This window comes from Protomyctophum parallelum (genome assembly GCF_964188405.1).
Source record: "Protomyctophum parallelum genome assembly, chromosome: 8".
NCBI lineage: Eukaryota > Metazoa > Chordata > Actinopteri > Myctophiformes > Myctophidae > Protomyctophum > Protomyctophum parallelum.
In genome coordinates this window covers 29,350,113-29,369,221 of record NC_139703.1, presented here as the reverse complement: position 1 = coordinate 29,369,221, position 19,109 = coordinate 29,350,113, and the positions used below count along the sequence as shown (strand labels likewise).

At 41.2% G+C, this 19,109-nt stretch overlaps 2 protein-coding genes across 2 annotated transcripts in view; both read right to left on the bottom strand.

Annotated features, from left to right (window-relative positions):
• Window positions 1-13,651, bottom strand: part of LOC310863527 (serine hydroxymethyltransferase, mitochondrial-like) — a 36,265-nt gene extending 22,614 nt beyond the window's left edge. The window contains exons 1-2 of the mRNA XM_083771937.1: window positions 13,516-13,651; window positions 1,262-1,447 (exon numbers count right to left, since the gene is read on the bottom strand). Coding sequence (XP_083628063.1) covers window positions 1,262-1,447; window positions 13,516-13,548 — 219 coding nt within the window. The 5' untranslated portion in view covers window positions 13,549-13,651. The remainder of the gene's footprint in view (window positions 1-1,261; window positions 1,448-13,515) is intronic.
• Window positions 13,652-17,238: 3,587 nt separating this feature from the next.
• The window catches only part of nxph4 (neurexophilin 4), a 66,245-nt gene continuing 64,374 nt past the window's right edge, over window positions 17,239-19,109 (bottom strand). Inside the window, exon 2 of the mRNA XM_083771936.1 lies at window positions 17,239-18,448. Within this exon, the coding sequence (XP_083628062.1) occupies window positions 17,624-18,448 (825 nt within the window). The 3' untranslated portion in view covers window positions 17,239-17,623. The remainder of the gene's footprint in view (window positions 18,449-19,109) is intronic.

The following is a 19,109-nucleotide window of genomic DNA, read 5'->3' as shown; positions in this document are numbered from 1 at the left end:
TACCATATGCTATGCTTACCATATATGAGGCTCATACTCCAACAATGAATATGAGGTTACGGCTATTACAATTTAATTGGATAATATACGCATATATAGGCTACTCTGTATCTCCAGTTTAACTACACACATTCATGAAAACTACCCAGACACACGTGTGAACAGGAAAAAGTTATAGTTGTTCCATAAAACCACCTATAGTATCTCCCAGAAAAGTCAGAGCTCAGAGTTTGAATAGATGTGAGGGGACTCATTGACGACTGCCATTGACATATTTTGGCACATGTACTGACATATATTGGTGGTTTCAGTGTTTACGATAGAGGGCGATCTTACGCAACATGTGAGCTAACCCATGGAACCTCCGAAGAAGATTACATAACATCATTACAAGATTACCAAGCCGGTTGAGTGTAATGTTAAAGGTTTTATGACATTCATTTTCATTTATTTTTCTTTTTCTTTTTTCTTTTAGGTTTTATGACCTCAATTACACCCAGAAAACCTGAACTTTGAACATTCAGTGGATTTTCTGTGGTCTGAAGTTTTCTTTGGGGTTTTTTGGGGGTTTTGAGCTACAATGAAAACAGGCAACACAGTGAAACAGTGACATCTGCTGGCAAATCCCATTGAAATATATGGGATTTGCAGTAAGTGATGTCACTTACTGCCGGCAAATCAGAGCACCTGTTTGAGCCAGAAAACCCCAGATCACAGAAAATCTACTGAATGTTAAAAGTTTATGTTTTTTGGGTGCAATTGAGATTAAAAAACCTAAAAAAAACAAGAACAATTCCAAAACCTTTTTTTTATGTCACAATCCCTTTAAAAGGATTTATAAAAAATACATTTGTATCTGCTTTCTGTTGCTAGACAGCGTTTTTGGTGAAAACAAGCTACATTCAACTGCCAATAACTAGGGGACGGAGCATCGATGGCATGCTTTTCTCCCAAGCACAGCTTCTCTACCTTCTTTTGAGACACTAGGTGTGTACATCGTCATGGAGCGAAATATTCTGAGGGTCTTGAAAGGTTAGTAAAAAACACTGAAAAACGGTGGAAAGGTCTGCAAAAGATTACACAATAGTTCATGAGTACATAAATTGACTATAACAAATTACAGTGTGCCAGTGATTGCCCTCCTGTGTGCCAATGATGGCCCTATTCTAAGGTTGGATGCTAAAACAAGACGAGAACTGAACAAACACGATCTCAGATCCGCTACTCGGAGATCTACATAAGTTTGGTATACTTGCGTTACCTCAGAAGCGATGAGCTCCAGGCCGCGGCACTGCCGGTCCTTCTCCTTCTGCACCAGGTCCCACATCTCTGGGTCCTCCTGGGCCAGGCTGTCCTGCCCCGTCCACCCGCGCTCCTCCTCCAGCTCCGCTGCATAGGACTGCTGCCCGCGCACGCTCAGGGCCAGGGGGGCGTGCTGGCGCAGTGGCTAGAGAGAAGAGACAAGGAGGATGGGTTGGTCAATGGGGACCAGTGATAGGCCATGGACCCAATGCATCACAATGTAACTACACCTTAATGCATACTAGGGGAGTAACTCACGGTGATACTGTAATATTTGGTCCTAGATATCAATAATATATCACTATCTGTAACTTAACCCTTTTAGACTTGTTGAGACTTCTAAAAACAGCTTTTAAAACCTAACCTAAGGTTTCTGAAAGCCATACAGCCCCTTGAAGAAGGCAAGCAGCAAAAAAAGTCCAATTCATTTACAGCACCCAAAAGTTTGGTGGGTCACATTAATGGAAATTGAGTCCCAAATCATTACAATGGAGGGGGTGGAGCGGTGCGGAGCACTTCCTGCTCCGTTCTGTTGTTGTGGTCGGCACTTTGGAATATGTTTGAACACCACGACAAGCGATTACACAGTTTTAAAAGAGTTATCAGAAAGGCTCTGGCCATCATCATAGTGGTGTCCAGGCCCATCAATTTTGATGTTGGCTGCGGTGTCAAGTGGGCTTAAATATAAAACTATACATATACCTAAACCAGACGCTGCAAGAATACAAATACTGTAATATTTTTGTTTTCTTACCACTTGGTGGTATTAATGGCGCATCATCGACTCGAGAAGAATTGAGCTGAGGCCTCAGTCTCAAACAAGGACTGTTAAAGATATGAAGACGTATGTATAGTAGAACACAATCTCTCTGTGGGGAGCGCCTTTGATCATTCTTTACACATTTGAAACGACGTGCAGCGCCGCAGTCGATTTGTCCAACATGAATAAGGCAACATTTCAGTCCCATCATTTTCTCCTCCCCCCCTACTACAGTACTACCATCATCTTCTCTTGCACTCAAATATGTGAGCCCGGTATAATTAGAAGATGGCGTGTTTGTATGATATCAATAATCAGCATGGTTGTTCAATTATGCCTCTATCAGCAGTTCTGCCAACTGAGTTTTTTTTACTGCCCCAGTGTGCTGAAGACGGTACAGAGAGAACACATTCAGCACTTCCACCTTATCTAATCTGGACTGGGGCTGACAAGTTTTCCGCTGCTTTTGCTCCAATGGCTGATCATGCGAGTGCAGAGTCCATATGGTTTTGACTTGCTCCGTCTCTGTATGTTTTTAGTTTTTTTAGTTTATTTAACCATGGCTAAGCATTAACTTAAACTCTACACTTCGTTAACCAGGGTCACCCAAGGCTCTATTATTGGCCTATTGGCCTTTTTTCCCTCTATACCAAATCTCTTCGCCGAAAATAGTCGAGCTTGCAGGCTATCGGCTATTTTTGGCCAAATGTTCACCCAAGAATAGGGACACTATAGGGTTCATGTGGTCATATCCCGATTGATACCTTCGTGGGTTAACACTATCATCCAGAGTATAAGCCTCTTCAACCTATACTTCCTACAGTGTGAATATGGTTTCCAATCGAGATTGGAGAGTGCACCCATTGTGTTCGAGGGCAAGGATGCTGTTACATTGTCATGTGTGAAAAGGATAGGACTACATTTAAATGATCCCACCAAAATTAAAACCAACTTGGAAGGTCTAGAGGGCCTGCTGACAGAGAGCTGATAGTGTCAGTAACATAACCAATTTCAGAAAATTAATTGCTGAGGAATGGAATCCATTCAATCTTGATGATAAATCACTTCTCTACTTTTATTAGCAGCATGGTAGTGAACTGAGAAGAGGGGAAAACACATTTTGACAGGTATGCACTTAAACCAAATAGGCTAATTTCTAAATCAACACTAGTGCTTGTCCATCACTCATTCGACACCTCCCACATCGTTAGAAATCAATCACCATAATGCTGGAGGCTTAAAGGTCACGTAAAAACACAATGAAGGAATAGTACATGTGTGTACTTAACAAAAGCATGTATGCAAAAAGTCTTGGATTGCAACATGCACCAAGTTGTACACAAATGCAGTGCAATGTACAAGCATTGTAAAAAAAAAAAAAAAAAACTGCTTTGGTGTTTGGTTGAATAAAATACTGTTGTGGAGGCGAATGGTAAATAATGCCACAACATGGAGGAATCTCCAGTGCAGGATGTTTACTGGCAAAATGTTTACGGCAGTATACTTGCAACGGCTGGTTAGCACGATAACATAGAGGTATAGGCTAGAACTCTCACACTACTATATACAGTCTCTGGTTGTCAGTCTGTCCATACATTGAAAACCGGAACACAACTCAAGCAGCGTGCAGAACAGACACGCCACAGAACTCTCTGTGCCCGAGATCCAATCAGAATTACAGTGAACACACACACACACACACACACACACACACACACACAATAGGCTGACAACAATACTGTAGGCTGGGCATAGGCTGGCGTTTGTTCCTGCGTTACACCACCCCCCCCTCTAGACTGCAGAGTACCTTCAGTAACGTCAGTTCAATTCAACACAAAGTATTTCACAATAACACAATAACAGAACAAATAACAGGTATGTAACACCGTTGAACTAAAAGGCAATCTCTTAATTAAACTCAAAATGTCCATTACATACTGTATTTAGAACTGACTGCGTCTCAAATTAATGTCTCAGTTCAATCAGAGTCATCCCGGTAGTGGCACTGGCAGGCCTGTCTGACCAACCCCCTTGGTCAACTGTTCACTCCAAGGATCCTGATTATTTCACCACTTTTGTGGATGCGAGAGACCAGTGGATCCTGAACCCTTGGAAACTCTCTGGAACTACCTTCCATAAGGTCTAGTCTTATGGTTCCACAAACATTCCAATCCGTAACATACTCACACTCTCCGGCATCTCGCCAATACACTACTCAGGTTATTCATTCACCGAGTGGCGCGCTACGAGTTTGTAGGTCTGCTATTTTTTTAAACCGTCAGGATTTAAGACATTTATCGTGATATAATGTCCTGTCTCGAGTTGGAGATGTTAAGGTTTTCAATTGCCGGCTCTGAAAAAAAGTTTTACAAAACCTGGGGTCCGTTTATGACATTCTACCACAACACACAAACAGTATAGTGTGCCGTGCCTATGCCTCGGCCACGCCAACCACAACTAAAACAAATTCTGCTCTGCTATTATAATCTGCTTTATTATTTGTATTTTATTTTTTGTAATTGTGTATGCATGTTTTTCGTGTATGTGTATATAGATATATAGATTTATGTATTTTCCGACTATCCTTGGGATTGTGGGTGGGGGGTGGGTGGGTGGGATAGGGGATGGAGTTTATTTTTTATTTTATTTTTCATATTTGATATGTCTCTGTTTAATGCTTGCCCCTGGGTTTGTCAAAAAACTTTAATAAAAAGATTTTGAAAAGAAAGGATTTAAGACATTTTTAGAATCTGATCTCAGGTCAAAATGCGTTAAAGAACCACCATTCTTCTGTGCGTTAGAATCTGATCTCAGGTCAGAATGGGTCATTTCATGCATTCTTATTTTTGTAAATAAATGTTGTTAAACGTCTTTATGTGGTGGTGTGGTCCTTGATTGTGAACATATAGGGTTGTCAGTCCAACCCATGGTTCTGAGGCAGAGACGGAGGAGGATTCACTCAAGTATTTTAATTGTAAACTCTGATTTTAAACGCATGTGAGGCTGATTTTAAAAACGCCTTCTAAATCCTAAGCTAAGTACAATACATTGAGATGACATTGTTGTTTCCGTTTTTAAAAAGTGTATCTGGGAAAATGACATTTCAGTCCATGTAAGATAACTGCTGACAGAGGTAGTAGAGTAAATAACTCTTTCACCTGTTACCAGCAGTCAAAAGCCTATTTGTATAAGAGAGGCTGTAAACTTGTAATTGGGAGATGGCATGATACATTGGTGTTGTGTCATTCTCCAGGAGCGCTATATACTGTAGCATCAAACTCAGTTTATCCACTTTAACCATATACAGTACTGTACATTGGCCATTTGAAAATAGGCAATCTACTGTATGCTCACAATGCGTCATGCGTTGTGAGCTTGTAGATAACACAAATCTTGTATGGGGGTCCCAGGCACAAAATGTTTTCAGATAGGGTCTGTGCCCAAATATATCTGGGGGTTCTTGACATGAAAACGTTTTGAGAACCACTGGTCTACACCCTCCCTAAGACCAGGGACTACTACATGTGAGAGGGGAAACTGAGGAAAAAAGGGGAAGAAATAAGCAGAGATAGTCAAGACATGTTTCACCACAGTTCTGTCTACTAGGGCTGGGTGCAATAACCGCAATACCGCCATACCGCCGGTATGTAATGCATACCATTACCGCGGTAAAAAAAAAAAAAAAACGTTTTTTATTATTTATTTTTATTTTTATGAAATGTTTTTTTTTTTTTTTTTATGAAATGAAAAGTGTATCATAATAAACAGTGACGCTCAGTCAGTCTAATCATGCCAGCAACACAACAACACCAGAGGGAGTTCAAAAAACCATGTGCAACCCAGATTCGGCACAAACAAGGATTGATTGATTGATTGATTAAAATATTTATTAACAGTTTGCAGAATTACACTACATTTCAAGCACAACTCAATACAAAGACTGTTAACTGTGAGTGGACACTTGTTTACAAGAGGGTCCACCTAAATTCATTTCACTCCTATGCCACAAAAATGTGGAACGCCCTACCAACTGTCATTAAGATGTAAATCCCTTGACTCCACCCACCCCTTTCCCCCCCTCACTGTATACGTTTTCCCCCTTTTTACCTCCTTTATGATGATTTCCTGTTTTTGGCTTTATAGAAGTGCATAGTGTACAAAATGATATGATGAATTGAAAATGGTGGACCCTCTTGTAAACAAGTGTAATGCTTTATGGCAGGGGTATTCAATTAGTTTAGGCCTCCTATGTGACACAGACACAGATTTTATCATGACTATTAGTGAGGACCTATTATATGAAGATAGGTTCAAAAGTGGTCCTTTAATGATTACCGTCATTATGGTAATCTCACAATTAATATCGCACACACCATACCTGTAACTTTTATTAGCCCTCTTATTATTCCCCCCCCCCAAAAAAACAAAAAAAACAAAAAAAGTTTTTTTTTTTTTTGGGGGGGGGGGGGGGGGGGGGGCGGTAATAACCCTACTGTCTACAGTTTATAAAGTCAGCCAAAGTACATCCTTAGCAGCAGCCTAGGCCATCTACTCCCTTGCGGCTGGTCTCATCCTCCTGCCTTCATCTTTCTTTTGCTCCCCAGTGTAGCCGAGGGGACACTCCCAGGGACGAGGTTGGCACATTAGTGCCCGATTTTGGGATTCCTCTCCCCTGGCCTTCTGTCACCGGTGGCAGTCGTAAGTAAGGGAGGGGGTTTGGGGTGGAGGGAAGCGACTGGGATTCTGGGTGGAAGACTAAGGCGCCCAGGGAGACAGGTCGGCCTGCCTTGTGAAGACGCATTCCTGCACCGAGAAATCACACGGGTCGTTAAACCTTGATAGGAACCGTCCTTCGCTGTCTGCGTTTCTACTGTGACGCCAACGAGCAGCAGCAGAGGAGGCAAACACAGGGGCTGCCTGTTAGAGAGCTGCTGCAGACTGTGTGGAGGAGACAAGGGCACCTGTCTTGGTCGCCCCCCCTCCCTCCTTCCCCTCACATCATCGTAAGCTGCTAAGCAGGCAGAGCCGAGTGGCACTTCTGCGTGCTGTTTTTTCTTTATTACTTCCATCTTTGTCAGGATCTGTTCCAGGACACTACAGCTCCAGATCCCAAAAACAAACAATGTTTTTTTTTATTACTTCCGTCTTTGTCAGGATCTGTTCCAGGACATAACAGCTCCAGATCCCAAAAACAAACAACGCATGGGGCGCTCCCCGCGGCCCGTCTTTCCCTTCCCACAGGCCTGTGTGCCGTGCCTGCCAGTATATTGTGTGTCCAATCCCCGCGCCCGTCATTACAGGAATATTATAATTAATAAACACATGATTAATTGATCCCCTGGAAAAGCCAGAGCCAAGATGCAACGCACCAGATCTGTCACAGAAGGGGGACTATTTTTAGGAGGCCGATCAAGCCGTCGTTTGAAGGTGAACTTGATGAAAACTTTGCAGCAGAAAAGTGCAACATCCAATCCAACACAGATGGGAACAGCTCCCGTCACAGACGGGTGACACTGTTGACTCGATGTCGGCAGGAGGTTTTGTCACTCCTGTCAAACATCTGTGACCGTGACAGAAGACGATGGAAAAAAAGAAAGAAGAACTAATCATTTCATTTAGACTGACTATACTACACTACGTATCACATCATTTCTGTCCATTTCCTGCACCGGGATCCTGAGAGGAGATCAATTTCTCAGATGACTGCTGTCCATCAGCCACTGCTACAAACAACAATAGGCCTTGTATCATTATTTATTTATTTTTTGTTAGTAGTAGTAGGAGTACTGACATTTTGTGGCATCTTTGGTCTCGAGGGGAGGGGTGGGTGGGATTGTTGGGGCGGCGGTGGCTCAGGGGTAGAGTGCCTGGATGGTAACCGTAAGGTTGCCAGTTCGAACACGGGCTCCCCCAGAGTTACTGTCGAAGTGTCCTTGAGCAAGACACTGAACCCCTAATTGCTCCCGATGTGCTAGTTGGTGCCTTGCATGGTTTCCGCTGCTATCGGTGTATGAATGTGTGTGTGAATGGGTGAATGTAATGCACAATCTCTGTAAAGCGCCTTGGATAAAGGCGCTATATAAATGCACCATTTACCATTGTTTGTTTTTGTGTTCCTTGCTTTTGCTGTTATGTGTTTTTATATGCGTTTTGTTTTCATTCATGATGTTAACGTGTCTTATTGTCTTAAATAAAAAACATTTGATAACAAAAAAAACAATAGGCCTTGTAATACAGATTATGAGGAAAAAAGAAAAAGAAGAATGTGACGAATATAGCCAGGGATGAAAAGGATTGACGCTATACAGGATGTGCTATTTTTGAAAATAATTTAGAAGTTTTTAACACTAGTAGTATCAGTAGCATACAATATTTTCAAATGGCTCGTGGCCAAATTCAAATTATTTTGGGGGTCCTTGACATGAAAACGTTTGAGAAACACTGATATAGACAGTCAGTCGTATTCTTGCCACATAACAAGCCTCGATTAGCCAAGACACCACTGGTTGTTCTGACCGGCCGCCGTGTCCAAAGTCCTCTTATTCACTCCTTGCAGACTTGTCTCTCCTGGTCTAGCGCCACTCTAAATGAAATGGCATAAATAGCCAGGATACTGTGAGCTTATACATCAGCTATTTTGTGCCACACCATTGGGTGATGAAGTATATGTGAATCAGACTAAAATACATTTAGTCAATTATAAAAATCTATTTGAATGTGGGGATTCGTTAATACATTTAAATGTTAATACAAATATTCCCCCCCAAACAAAACTGGCAAAAATAATAAATAGAATAACAGCCATGAGAAAAAGATAGTTGCTGAGGTTGAAGGGAAGCAGTAGTGTCACCAGGGCACCAGTCAGTCTGACTCTCTCTCTCTCTGTCACCGACTAATAGGAAGGCTGCCCGTTACAAATTGCCCTGTGATTCAACCTGGATGACACCAGACTGAGAAATCCATCCCCGTAGTGTACTCTGTGTGTGGGTGCGTGCACGTGTGTGTGCGTGCGTGCTACAGTATGTGTCTACTCTCAAGAGCACCTTCAGTCCTGTCAGGTCAAGAGGTTGTCGGAGCAACAATCAGAACGCTAAGCGCCGCCGGCGACAAAGCCAATCTCCAGCGGGAGGAAGAGGCCGAGGTGAAAGACAGCGGCATTAACTCTGTAATCTGCACACAAGACATCCAACAGAGAAGATGACTTCACTGTACTCACGCTACGCACCGTCACCCCCCGAATGCTCACTGGATTGAGATACTAAACGCTAAAAGCACTGGACGCTTGTGATAATGTGAGGGTTGCGCTTGAGTTGTGACCTGTCGTCGTATCCTCTTTCACTCTTCCATAGCTTACATTATATCCACAGTATGTTCAGCAAAATGTATTTTGGAAGCAGTAATATTTGCCCCCCCCCCCCCACCCACCCACCAAGAATTTTTCAATCTTTTCACACAATGCTAGTTATTTTCAAGTTAAAGAAGAAATGTTTCTTCCCCACATAAAGGCGCTGACAATAACCAATAATTTCCTCCTACCTACCCATTATCTATAAAACACAGGAGCAAAGTGAACAGGTATTTCAGGTATTTCTTCTTGTAACTTTCTGTAAGCTGTAATGTATTCAGGGGTGTAAAACATGTGCACTGAGGATAAGGTGTACCGTCTGTAACGTAAAGTGATGTTGAACTTTGGTTCAACCTTGGGTTGTAAACTTCAAATTAAATGGTGCATTTATAGCGCCTTAATTCAATGGCACTTTACATAATTGTGCTGCCGAACTGGGAACCGGAAGCGGCCCCAAATGAATTCCAAATAATACAATGTGTATCTGCTGCTTCAGTGCCCTGTGATTAGAGTGATTGTGTGATTACTTAGTGTAGTGATCATGTGATTACAGTGATTGTGTGATTAGTGTAGTGATCATGTGATTAGAGTGATCCTGCCAGAGCTTTTGGATCCGAAGACGATCTGAGTCGTAGACCACCGACTATAGATGATTTGACCGATAGTCAAAAATGTGACATTTGGCCTGACCAACATTTTTTTAAATTCTTCTAAATCCTCCAGTTCTGAAATAAATATTTTCACGATTTTTCAAAAATAGCAGATCTACAACTTCATAGCGCGCCACTCGGTGGCATGCTATGAGCTTGTAGATCTGCTAAAGTATAACAGAATGCTTGAAACACCAAAAGGGGTTCCCGCCCAAAATGTGTTAAAGCAAGTTTCTACTTGCTATTTTCACAATATTTATTTGACATTTTGGTACAATAATGGCCTTTTTCTTTTCTTTCCTTTTGTTTGGCATTAAAAAAAGGCCTTAAAAGTCATTAAATTGTTACTTCACTGTCATCTACCGGTATTCTGGGGACCCTCCAAAATCATGTGGGGACCACCCTGGGGGTCCCGACCCACAGATTGAGAATCACTGGACTATGTATGGCATTGTGGATTGCCAACGCCTTGGTTGTTTAACAATAACCAGCCCTTTCGAAAATCAACTGTGGTCATGAAAATAAAATAATCAATACAGATTTTGAAAATCATCTCTCCTAGTGCATTTACAATATTTCTATCAAACGTATTAAAGTGTGAACTACATTGAAGAACACTGCCTACATAAATTATCCCTTGAAACATACCGATATTAAACATACAAACTAGAATCTACCACAGTTTCTTTACCACGTTCACCCTGGCATCCCTACTTTGAGCATTTCATTACAGGCGGAAATTATCAAACATGAAAATAAAGTACTGTAGCGGATCTACTGTACAAACTCACAATGCGTCACATTGTGAGCTTTCAGCCATTTAGGGCTTTTTTAATAGGGCTAATAGAATAACCAGAGTCATGAGGTAGGCTGGTTTCATCAGGGTTTAACCCATATCGCACTACACTAGCTTAGTCTTGGAATTTGGAGCAAACTATACACGATACCGGAGGGCTAGAATGGAACTTTGCCAACAGTTGTGACCGTGGTGGAATGGTGCCAACTGGCAGCCTCAGCAGGGTACCAAACATCAAGCACAGAAGAGGGACGTGGGAAAAGCACACCTGAGTGCTGGGCCTCTATTGTATAAACTTTAACGAGAACATGGTGAGCCTGTAGATCAGAATTTGTCACATTATTTATCTGTGGAACAGAGTCAAACTAAGTAAATGTAATGCCCCAAGTTCGAAGTCATGCTCAAACAGGTAGAGTTAGGAAACCCCAAACCCAAAGTATGATGTAAGAGCAGAAATGCCACTGTGCGTGAATGGTCGGTAAAATACCACAGATACCAAAATCCGGTCAAGCCTGCATCAAGCTGCCCAATCCGGATGTCTACAGTTTTTAGTTGACATTCTAGCCAATTGACCTCAAAAGATTGTGGATCTGTACTGGTATGGGGGAGTGCTTTCTCTCACAGGTCCTCATTGGTTGAAGACTGAGCTTTGGCTTCTCTCAAAGCAAGAACATGCTAAATAGAAACTAAACTTTCAATGCTGGATAATGACTATAGGGGTCAAATGATATGCAAGCAAACATTTCTGGGTGGGCCCTGGCTTACTTTAGGTAACATTACTGTTTTTTTTAATCAAATTGGCATCAAAGTTAAGAGACGACTTAAATAACTTGGCACGTTATTCCAAAGCCATAAACCTTGAGAAATATGTGCAGTACATTGTAATGTGGGTGTTTATATTAGTTAGTCAATAAATAAAAGCATTAAGCATGATTACCCAACACAATAGCTAGCACACGCTTTGCATAATGTTTTAAAAACATTCGTTTTGTCTAAATTCCAAACCTGTTGCAAGTACAGTAGTCTATTTAGAAGAAGTCACCTAAAAAAACTAGAATAAAATCTGTTTTCTACAGATAATGATTCATACGTTTTAGACAGGTGTTCCTTTTAAAAATGCTAAAATACAAATGAAAATACATCCATGTACTGTACAGTGTACACACAAGCATGTACATTCACGCTCAGAGCATTGGCAACTCTGTAAGGACATCACAAGGCTTTGTCCAAAAAGAAGGCCCTCTTGTGAGTCCATTTGAACCATAATGAAGATGCATGCTTATACAATTACCATCAATATGAGACACATGTACAGTAAACACGTGAACCACTCAGGCTAATGTGAAACCTCAAAGTTAACACAGCCACATGTATTAAACTGACCATGCGAGAAGTCAGCAAAAACTTGGCAACATTATCTGTCTGAACTCAAACAACCCGTTTTGTGGTTTTTACACTGCAAAGCGGGTCACTTTTGTTTAACATTAACATTTCAAACATTTCTGAACAGCTCCATCTCCCTTTGACACAAAGCCCAAGTTTAACGGAATAGATAACAGTGAAGATAGTGCTCTAAAGTCTAAACCAATGAACAGCAAACATTTTGAAAACAGCAATGGAGATAGACAATACTTCAAGTTCACTGAGATTATTCATCTTGAAATAGGATTACAGTAAACTGATAGAAGTACAATAGCATGTTGAGCCGTCTAAGAGAGACACAATGCTTTATTTTAAGAATACTAACTAACACACCGAGTAGTTTTCAGATCCTAGTTAACAAGATTAAACAGGGTTTAGAATATGTTTATTATTATTCACACTAGCATAGTCACAATAAATAAGACTATAGTATTGTTACTTTTGTAAGCAGCCATAACACGTTACATAACAACATAAGCAAGGAAACAAGTTAATATTTCCTTGGTGTTCTTAGCAGACATGCAGTCCCTCTGCACTTTGCACTCTGGTGTCAGGGCCATCTAATAATTATTTATGACCGCCTGTCTAAAGACAGAAAAAAGTTTTGATACAACTGCAGCAAATAACTGTACAGTATATAGTACTATATACAAATTATATGATAATGTAATAAAGCAGTAATATGATCACTTATATTTCCCCTAAATAATCGAATTAGCTACAGTAGCTGGATTTACAACGACAAGAAGCAATATTTGCCAATTGGTTTTTAACGACTTTATGTAGTATGCACTGACATAACCCTACTAATAGTAGCCTACTATGCCCGGCATTGACTGACTCAGGTGACGTCAGGTCAGCGGCAGAAGCTCATGATGAAACAGACCCGACACTGTTGCATCATGGCATGCCCTGTATGGAAGGAGGATGCACAGCAGCAGCATGGACTAACAGGCAGCAGCTAGCATGCTAGCTTCTCAGTGGTGCTGGGCAGTTATTATTACAGCGTTTATACAGGAGAAATATGTACGAAATAGACAGAGATCGCTGACAAAATTATCTCCTGCTACACACGATCATCCTTCGAGAGCCAAAGTAGCAGTTCAGCTTTAATTTGACGTTTGGTTAAGTCTTATAGCTACCTAGATCAGCTAGCTAGTTCACCTGTCATCTCAGCTCTTCACAGAACATAGTAAGCTAGCATCGATCATGAAATCAAGGGCCAGTGTGATGTTCTTACCCGTGCAAGTTGTCTCAGAGTGAAAGACAGCATGTTTCCAGGTGTCAGTAGAGTCGCACTGCTGTCACACAAGCCACCGCTGTTTGTATGAAGGGGTCCTGGTCAGGTTGGGAAAGGGTTGTTTTGAAGTGGGTGGTTACGTGTGCGGTTGTCTCGCCGAAAGGGTTTATGGGGCATGTAGTCTGGCGTGAGATGCTCCAGTCTCACTCTCTCAGGTCATTGAATGAATGCTCATTTCGCAATATTCAGCAACAAATATGATAGACAAATATCGATCTAATACAGTGGAATTGATTGATTGATTGATTTATTGAAATATTTTTTAACAGTTTGCAGAATTACAGTACATTTCAAGCACAAACTCAATACAAAGACTGTTAACTGTGAGTGGACGACCCAATTAAGCATTCTATCTAGGGCATCTGGAGCAGGGCAGGTTTACTTTCTGAATGCAGTTTTACTGAATGTGAAGAAGCAGCATTCCTGTTCTTTTAGTGAGTTTGTTTACCACGTAAAACTGCACGTCTCGTCTGATACAATAAGCATTACACTTGTTTACAAGAGGGTCCAATACAAATCAATACAAATCGTCTTTAATAATACCCACAATTCCCAAATAATTGATCTTGGGGCATGAGCTACCAGATAAATAAATATATATAGATTGCTGCTTATTTTATATTAATGCATAGGCCTACTGCATATGTATCTTACATGAACTGGAGAATGTTGCATCACAATGATGTGAAATTATATTTCTCTCAGAGTGTTTATAATGCAGTTCATTCGATTTTAGTGGTGTGAAATTATTCTCTGAAATATTACAAACTGAATTACAAAAGGCATAATGTTTTATTCATTTCATTCTTTATTGCAGACTAATTTTCAGCATGTTTCTCAGAAACATGCACGCACACGCACACACACACACACACACACACACACACACACACACACACACACACACACACACACACACACACACACACACACACACACACACACACACACAGGGGTAAACAATTAAGGATCCTTCAATGACAACTGGTTTGGTGATTCTTCACTTGACTAAACCACTGTAGTGACTCCCTCCATGATAAAGAGTGGATCTCCAGAGAATCTGGGTTGCAGGGAGTCCATCAATCTCTGTGTCCTGAATGTCCACCGCAGCCCACCGGAGATACATGGACCTCCCAGGCTCCCTGGACCTCCATCTGAATGCCATTGATCAACAACATAATAGGATATTGAGCCACGGCGAGATGAAGATTCAATTAGCATCGACTGTGTGTTTTCTAATGAAATTCCTCAGCACTATTATCTTTTGATCAGAAAGACACAAGGAACATATGATTGTGTTGAGGGACTGAGAAGAAAAAGAGAGACTGAGAACAAGACAAGAGGAAGAGACAGCAAGGAATAGTGACAGAATAGTGTGTGCACTCAATCAGTGGTCAGTAATTGTAACCAATAATATATCGCAATATAGTCCAAAATCCAAATATTGTCAACAAAGATGCATGTATTAATAATGCAAACGCCTTTATAGTTCCTTACTAAAACGTGAATAATATCAATTAAAAGTGTCTCCATCTGTCAAAGGATTGATTTCAAAATACTACTGTTGGTTTATAAAGCACTGAATGGTAGGGCCTACAGTACATGCATTCCTGATCTTGTGATACATCACGAACCATCCAGACTTCTCAGGTCTCAGGTTAAAGTGCACTGTGCAATGCAAACTAATAGGTGAGTGCACTCCCGGGGCACATTTCCGAACGCACCCCTAGGTTCTATCTAGGGCATCTGGAGCAGGGCAGCAGGGGCGGCCTTAAGGATCGGGAGGCCCCGTTCATGACGTCATAATTTTAATAATTAATAATTAAAAAAAAAGAAAATATATATATTATTTTTTTTGTCAGTGTGTATTATCGGACTTCAAAGCATGAACAGCATACACAGCCAAGTAGAAAATACACAAAAGCAGCTTGCTTGATTAAACATTTTTTTACTTTAAGGTATAACTGGAAGGCAGCATTGGCTATACAATGATGCAATCACAACTGTCAGCGCTGCTAGTGCAGTGAGTGCACACACTGGGAACAACACACTATACTTATTACTACTACTACTATTTATACAATTACAACCAAACAACACACTATACTTATTACTACTACTACTATTTTTTTTTTTTTTTGGGGGAGGCCCCTGGAGACTCGAGGCCCGTTTCAATTGAAACGATTGAAACATATATAAGGCCGCCACTGCAGGGCAGGTTTACTTTCTGAATGCAGTTTTACTGAATGTGAAGAAGCAGCATTCCTGTTCTTTTAGTGAGTTTGTTTACCACGTAAAACTGCACGTCTCGTCTGATACAACTGTGCTGCTGCCTATTAATTAGTTTTTTAGCATCTCTTCTACGATGTCATTTCATTCTCTTATCTTTTGGTTTAATTTCAACTACTTATTTTTAATTGTGTTCAAATGGCCTTTTTATAATGTGTTTCTTTTACAGTCTTAATGCTCAGAGTCATGCTTAATGTTTTGTGTAAAGCACCTTAAATTATAATCTTATCATCATACATCTGATGACTTATACAACTTGTGCTCATGGGTTTTTCTTTTCCCTGTTTGCATTTATCAAACACAGATAATATTCTGTCCATTAGTGATATCATTGATATGTGATATGATATTAGAAGAACTAATTTGTGCATTTTGTATTCTAGTTCCTTAGTTGTATTTATTCCGTTTCAAAGACAGACAGATACAAACATGGATATCACCCAAACAGAAAGGTTTCAGTCATGCCCTCACATGGACTAATACTAGCAATGACAATCATTTTGTCATTCCCCACACTTTTAGATAATTGGAGTTGGCTATCAATTCTTCATTAGAAAGCAATGCAGCTTAAGGCCTAATTTCAGATTGTTGCTGAATTTGGCAAAGATAACATAAATGGAGAAATTACTTACAGTACACTGTGTGTGAAGTGAGCCTATTTTGTGCTGCTACTGTAGCTGTTACAAAAAGCTAGCTGTTACATATACTGTACCCACGTCATTCCATTTGAAACCTACAGTAACTAAATGTGCAAATTGAAAAAATAAATTGATAAAATGTTTGTTTTTTTCCTAAATGAATGCCCTACTTCGTCATACATATACCGGTAAGTAGAAAAGATAACCAATCTACAAGACACGTTCATGAGCTTCATCTAGATTGGCTATTTTTGCTATTTATCAAGTGTGTTCGTGGGTTTTATAAATATTTAACAAATGAAAAAGTAGAGCTTGAGACTGAATAATAACTGGATCCACATTGGAACATTCTTTATTTCTTCTTCTTTTTTTTTCACTTCCTGAAAAGTAACGCTTTTGGACATTCTACCCGAAGGGACAAAATGTTGAATTTCTGACCAATTCTTCCTCCTGCAGCGAAGAAGAGATCACAACAAGTGAAAGACAGACAAACAGTTAAAGAGATTTTAATGTGCTTTGTCATACATTATATTGTATGCATATCCAGCATAGCATTTCTCATACATAGAACTCTCTTGAAATGTAGAGCTGAGGGAATGATTAACAGTCAGTCTACCAGAACGTTAATGTCTGCCATACAGCAATGGCATAGCACAGCTATTTCAGAGGTTTGCTTTGTAGTTGGAGGGCATACCGAAATACCAGATTTACTTGTTTCCAGCTTCTTCTTCTTTTTTTTTCCAACAGAACTCTCCAACAGACAGAACGTAATAACACTGAGAAACCAATGTCTAAAAGCAATAGTTGTGCAGAGTCTGTGTACATTATTTATTTACAGGAGAGAGAGAGAGAGAGAGAGAGAGAGAACAAAAAAAACAGTGAACAAATACAAAGTTTTGAAAAGAATGTCAGAAAATATAACCATTTCCTAACCATCCATAATGCTGATTATATTGGATTTTTAAATCCGCAGCTCGACAGCAGTCGAGAGCGGACAGAAGACTGTCCCTGTCAATATCATCATAATAGTAACATCACCATCACTATAATATCATCATCATCAACTTCATCATCGTCTCCTTTTCTCAAATTATTCCCCTCAACGGTTCAGCGTCACTTCCTCATCCCACTCCCAGGTAAGGGTGCTCACTCTGGAAGTTGTAGTCCGGACACACTTTCTGAACCAGCTTGTAGTCGATGCTGAAGAAAGAGATGAATATGCAGATGACCTTGAAGGGCTTGGCACACAGCCAGGCGGCGTGGGACTGGGTGTGCTCCGTGAAGCAGGTCTGCGACGGGTCGTACAGGCAGGGCTTGGGCTTCTTGGAGCGGTTGGTCTTCTCGTACTCCACGCGGCAATTGAAGGTCTTTACCTCTTTGGGGTCGAGGGTGGTCTGGTGGGTCTGGTGGAGCTGCACGCTCGGCTGGCTGTGGGGGTGCAGCTGCCGCACCTCGAACTCCACCACCTTGGTGGGCGGCACGATGCTGACCGACACGTTGCCCAGGCTGGACGAGTTGTGGCGGAAGTACACCGTGAACGTCCCGTTGATGTGGTCGACGATCTTCCCCGTCACCAGCAGGCTGAACTTCATGGTCTTGACGTTGAAGTAGAAGTCTCCCCAGCCGAAGATCTTCTTGGTCTTACTGGACGACTTGGAGCCCATGGAGGGCTTGCGCTTGGAGCGGTAGCCTGTCTGGTCGAGCAGCAGCGACTGGTTCCTGGCCCAGTCGTAGGGGTTCAGGAAGCTGTATGTGGGCGGCTTGGACTTGATGGGGGTCTGGTGGTCGATGGAGGTGGAGAAGATGCGCGTCTGGTACGGAGGCTTGACCACACCGCCCGTCGGACCGCCCGCTGCACCTCCGGCCACGCCGTACGGGAGCGTCTTCATCACCGACCCCACCGGGCCCAAGTCTGAGAGGTCCACCTGCTTATCCAGCCCTTGGACCTGAAGCAGACAGAGAGCAGAGAGAATGTCATTAAAAGTCATTCAGACAGCCGCTCATTAAAAGTAAATTATACATAAATGATTGTCAAATCCTACCCTAAACCTAAAGTACAGCCCATAGCATTGTTCCACCATTAGGCTGTGTAATTTGATGTACCTGTAATATGAATGCATAATAAATATAATCATAACTCCACATCAGGGCGATCTCAAAGTGGGGGTGGCTTGACGCAAGCAAATCCAGTCGTGGCTCAGAATATAATATGATAATATTTGGAATGTATCAATGTCACTTCAGTTTAACCCCTTCTTAGACCCTCTATACTTAGAAAAACTGACCCATGAACTGTCTTTTTCAGCCTACAGTACACCAAGGGCCCTATTTTTGCCGGTGCCTTATCCCTTATCCCTAAACTAAACTTCTTTGCCTCTTTTAACAATTTTGAAAAACATTTTTAAATAGTTCAAATAGAAAATTTACAAGCTCACAAGGTGTCGATGTACTTATTCGGTTATAAACACCAAGTATTATTTTCAATCTGTCTATATGGAATATTCTCTCAAGTTTTGCTCGTGACATACTGTAGTTTAGCAGGAAAGATTTACATGTACCTACCTACTGTTAATCTGATTTACAGGGTGCTATAATGTAACAATGTAA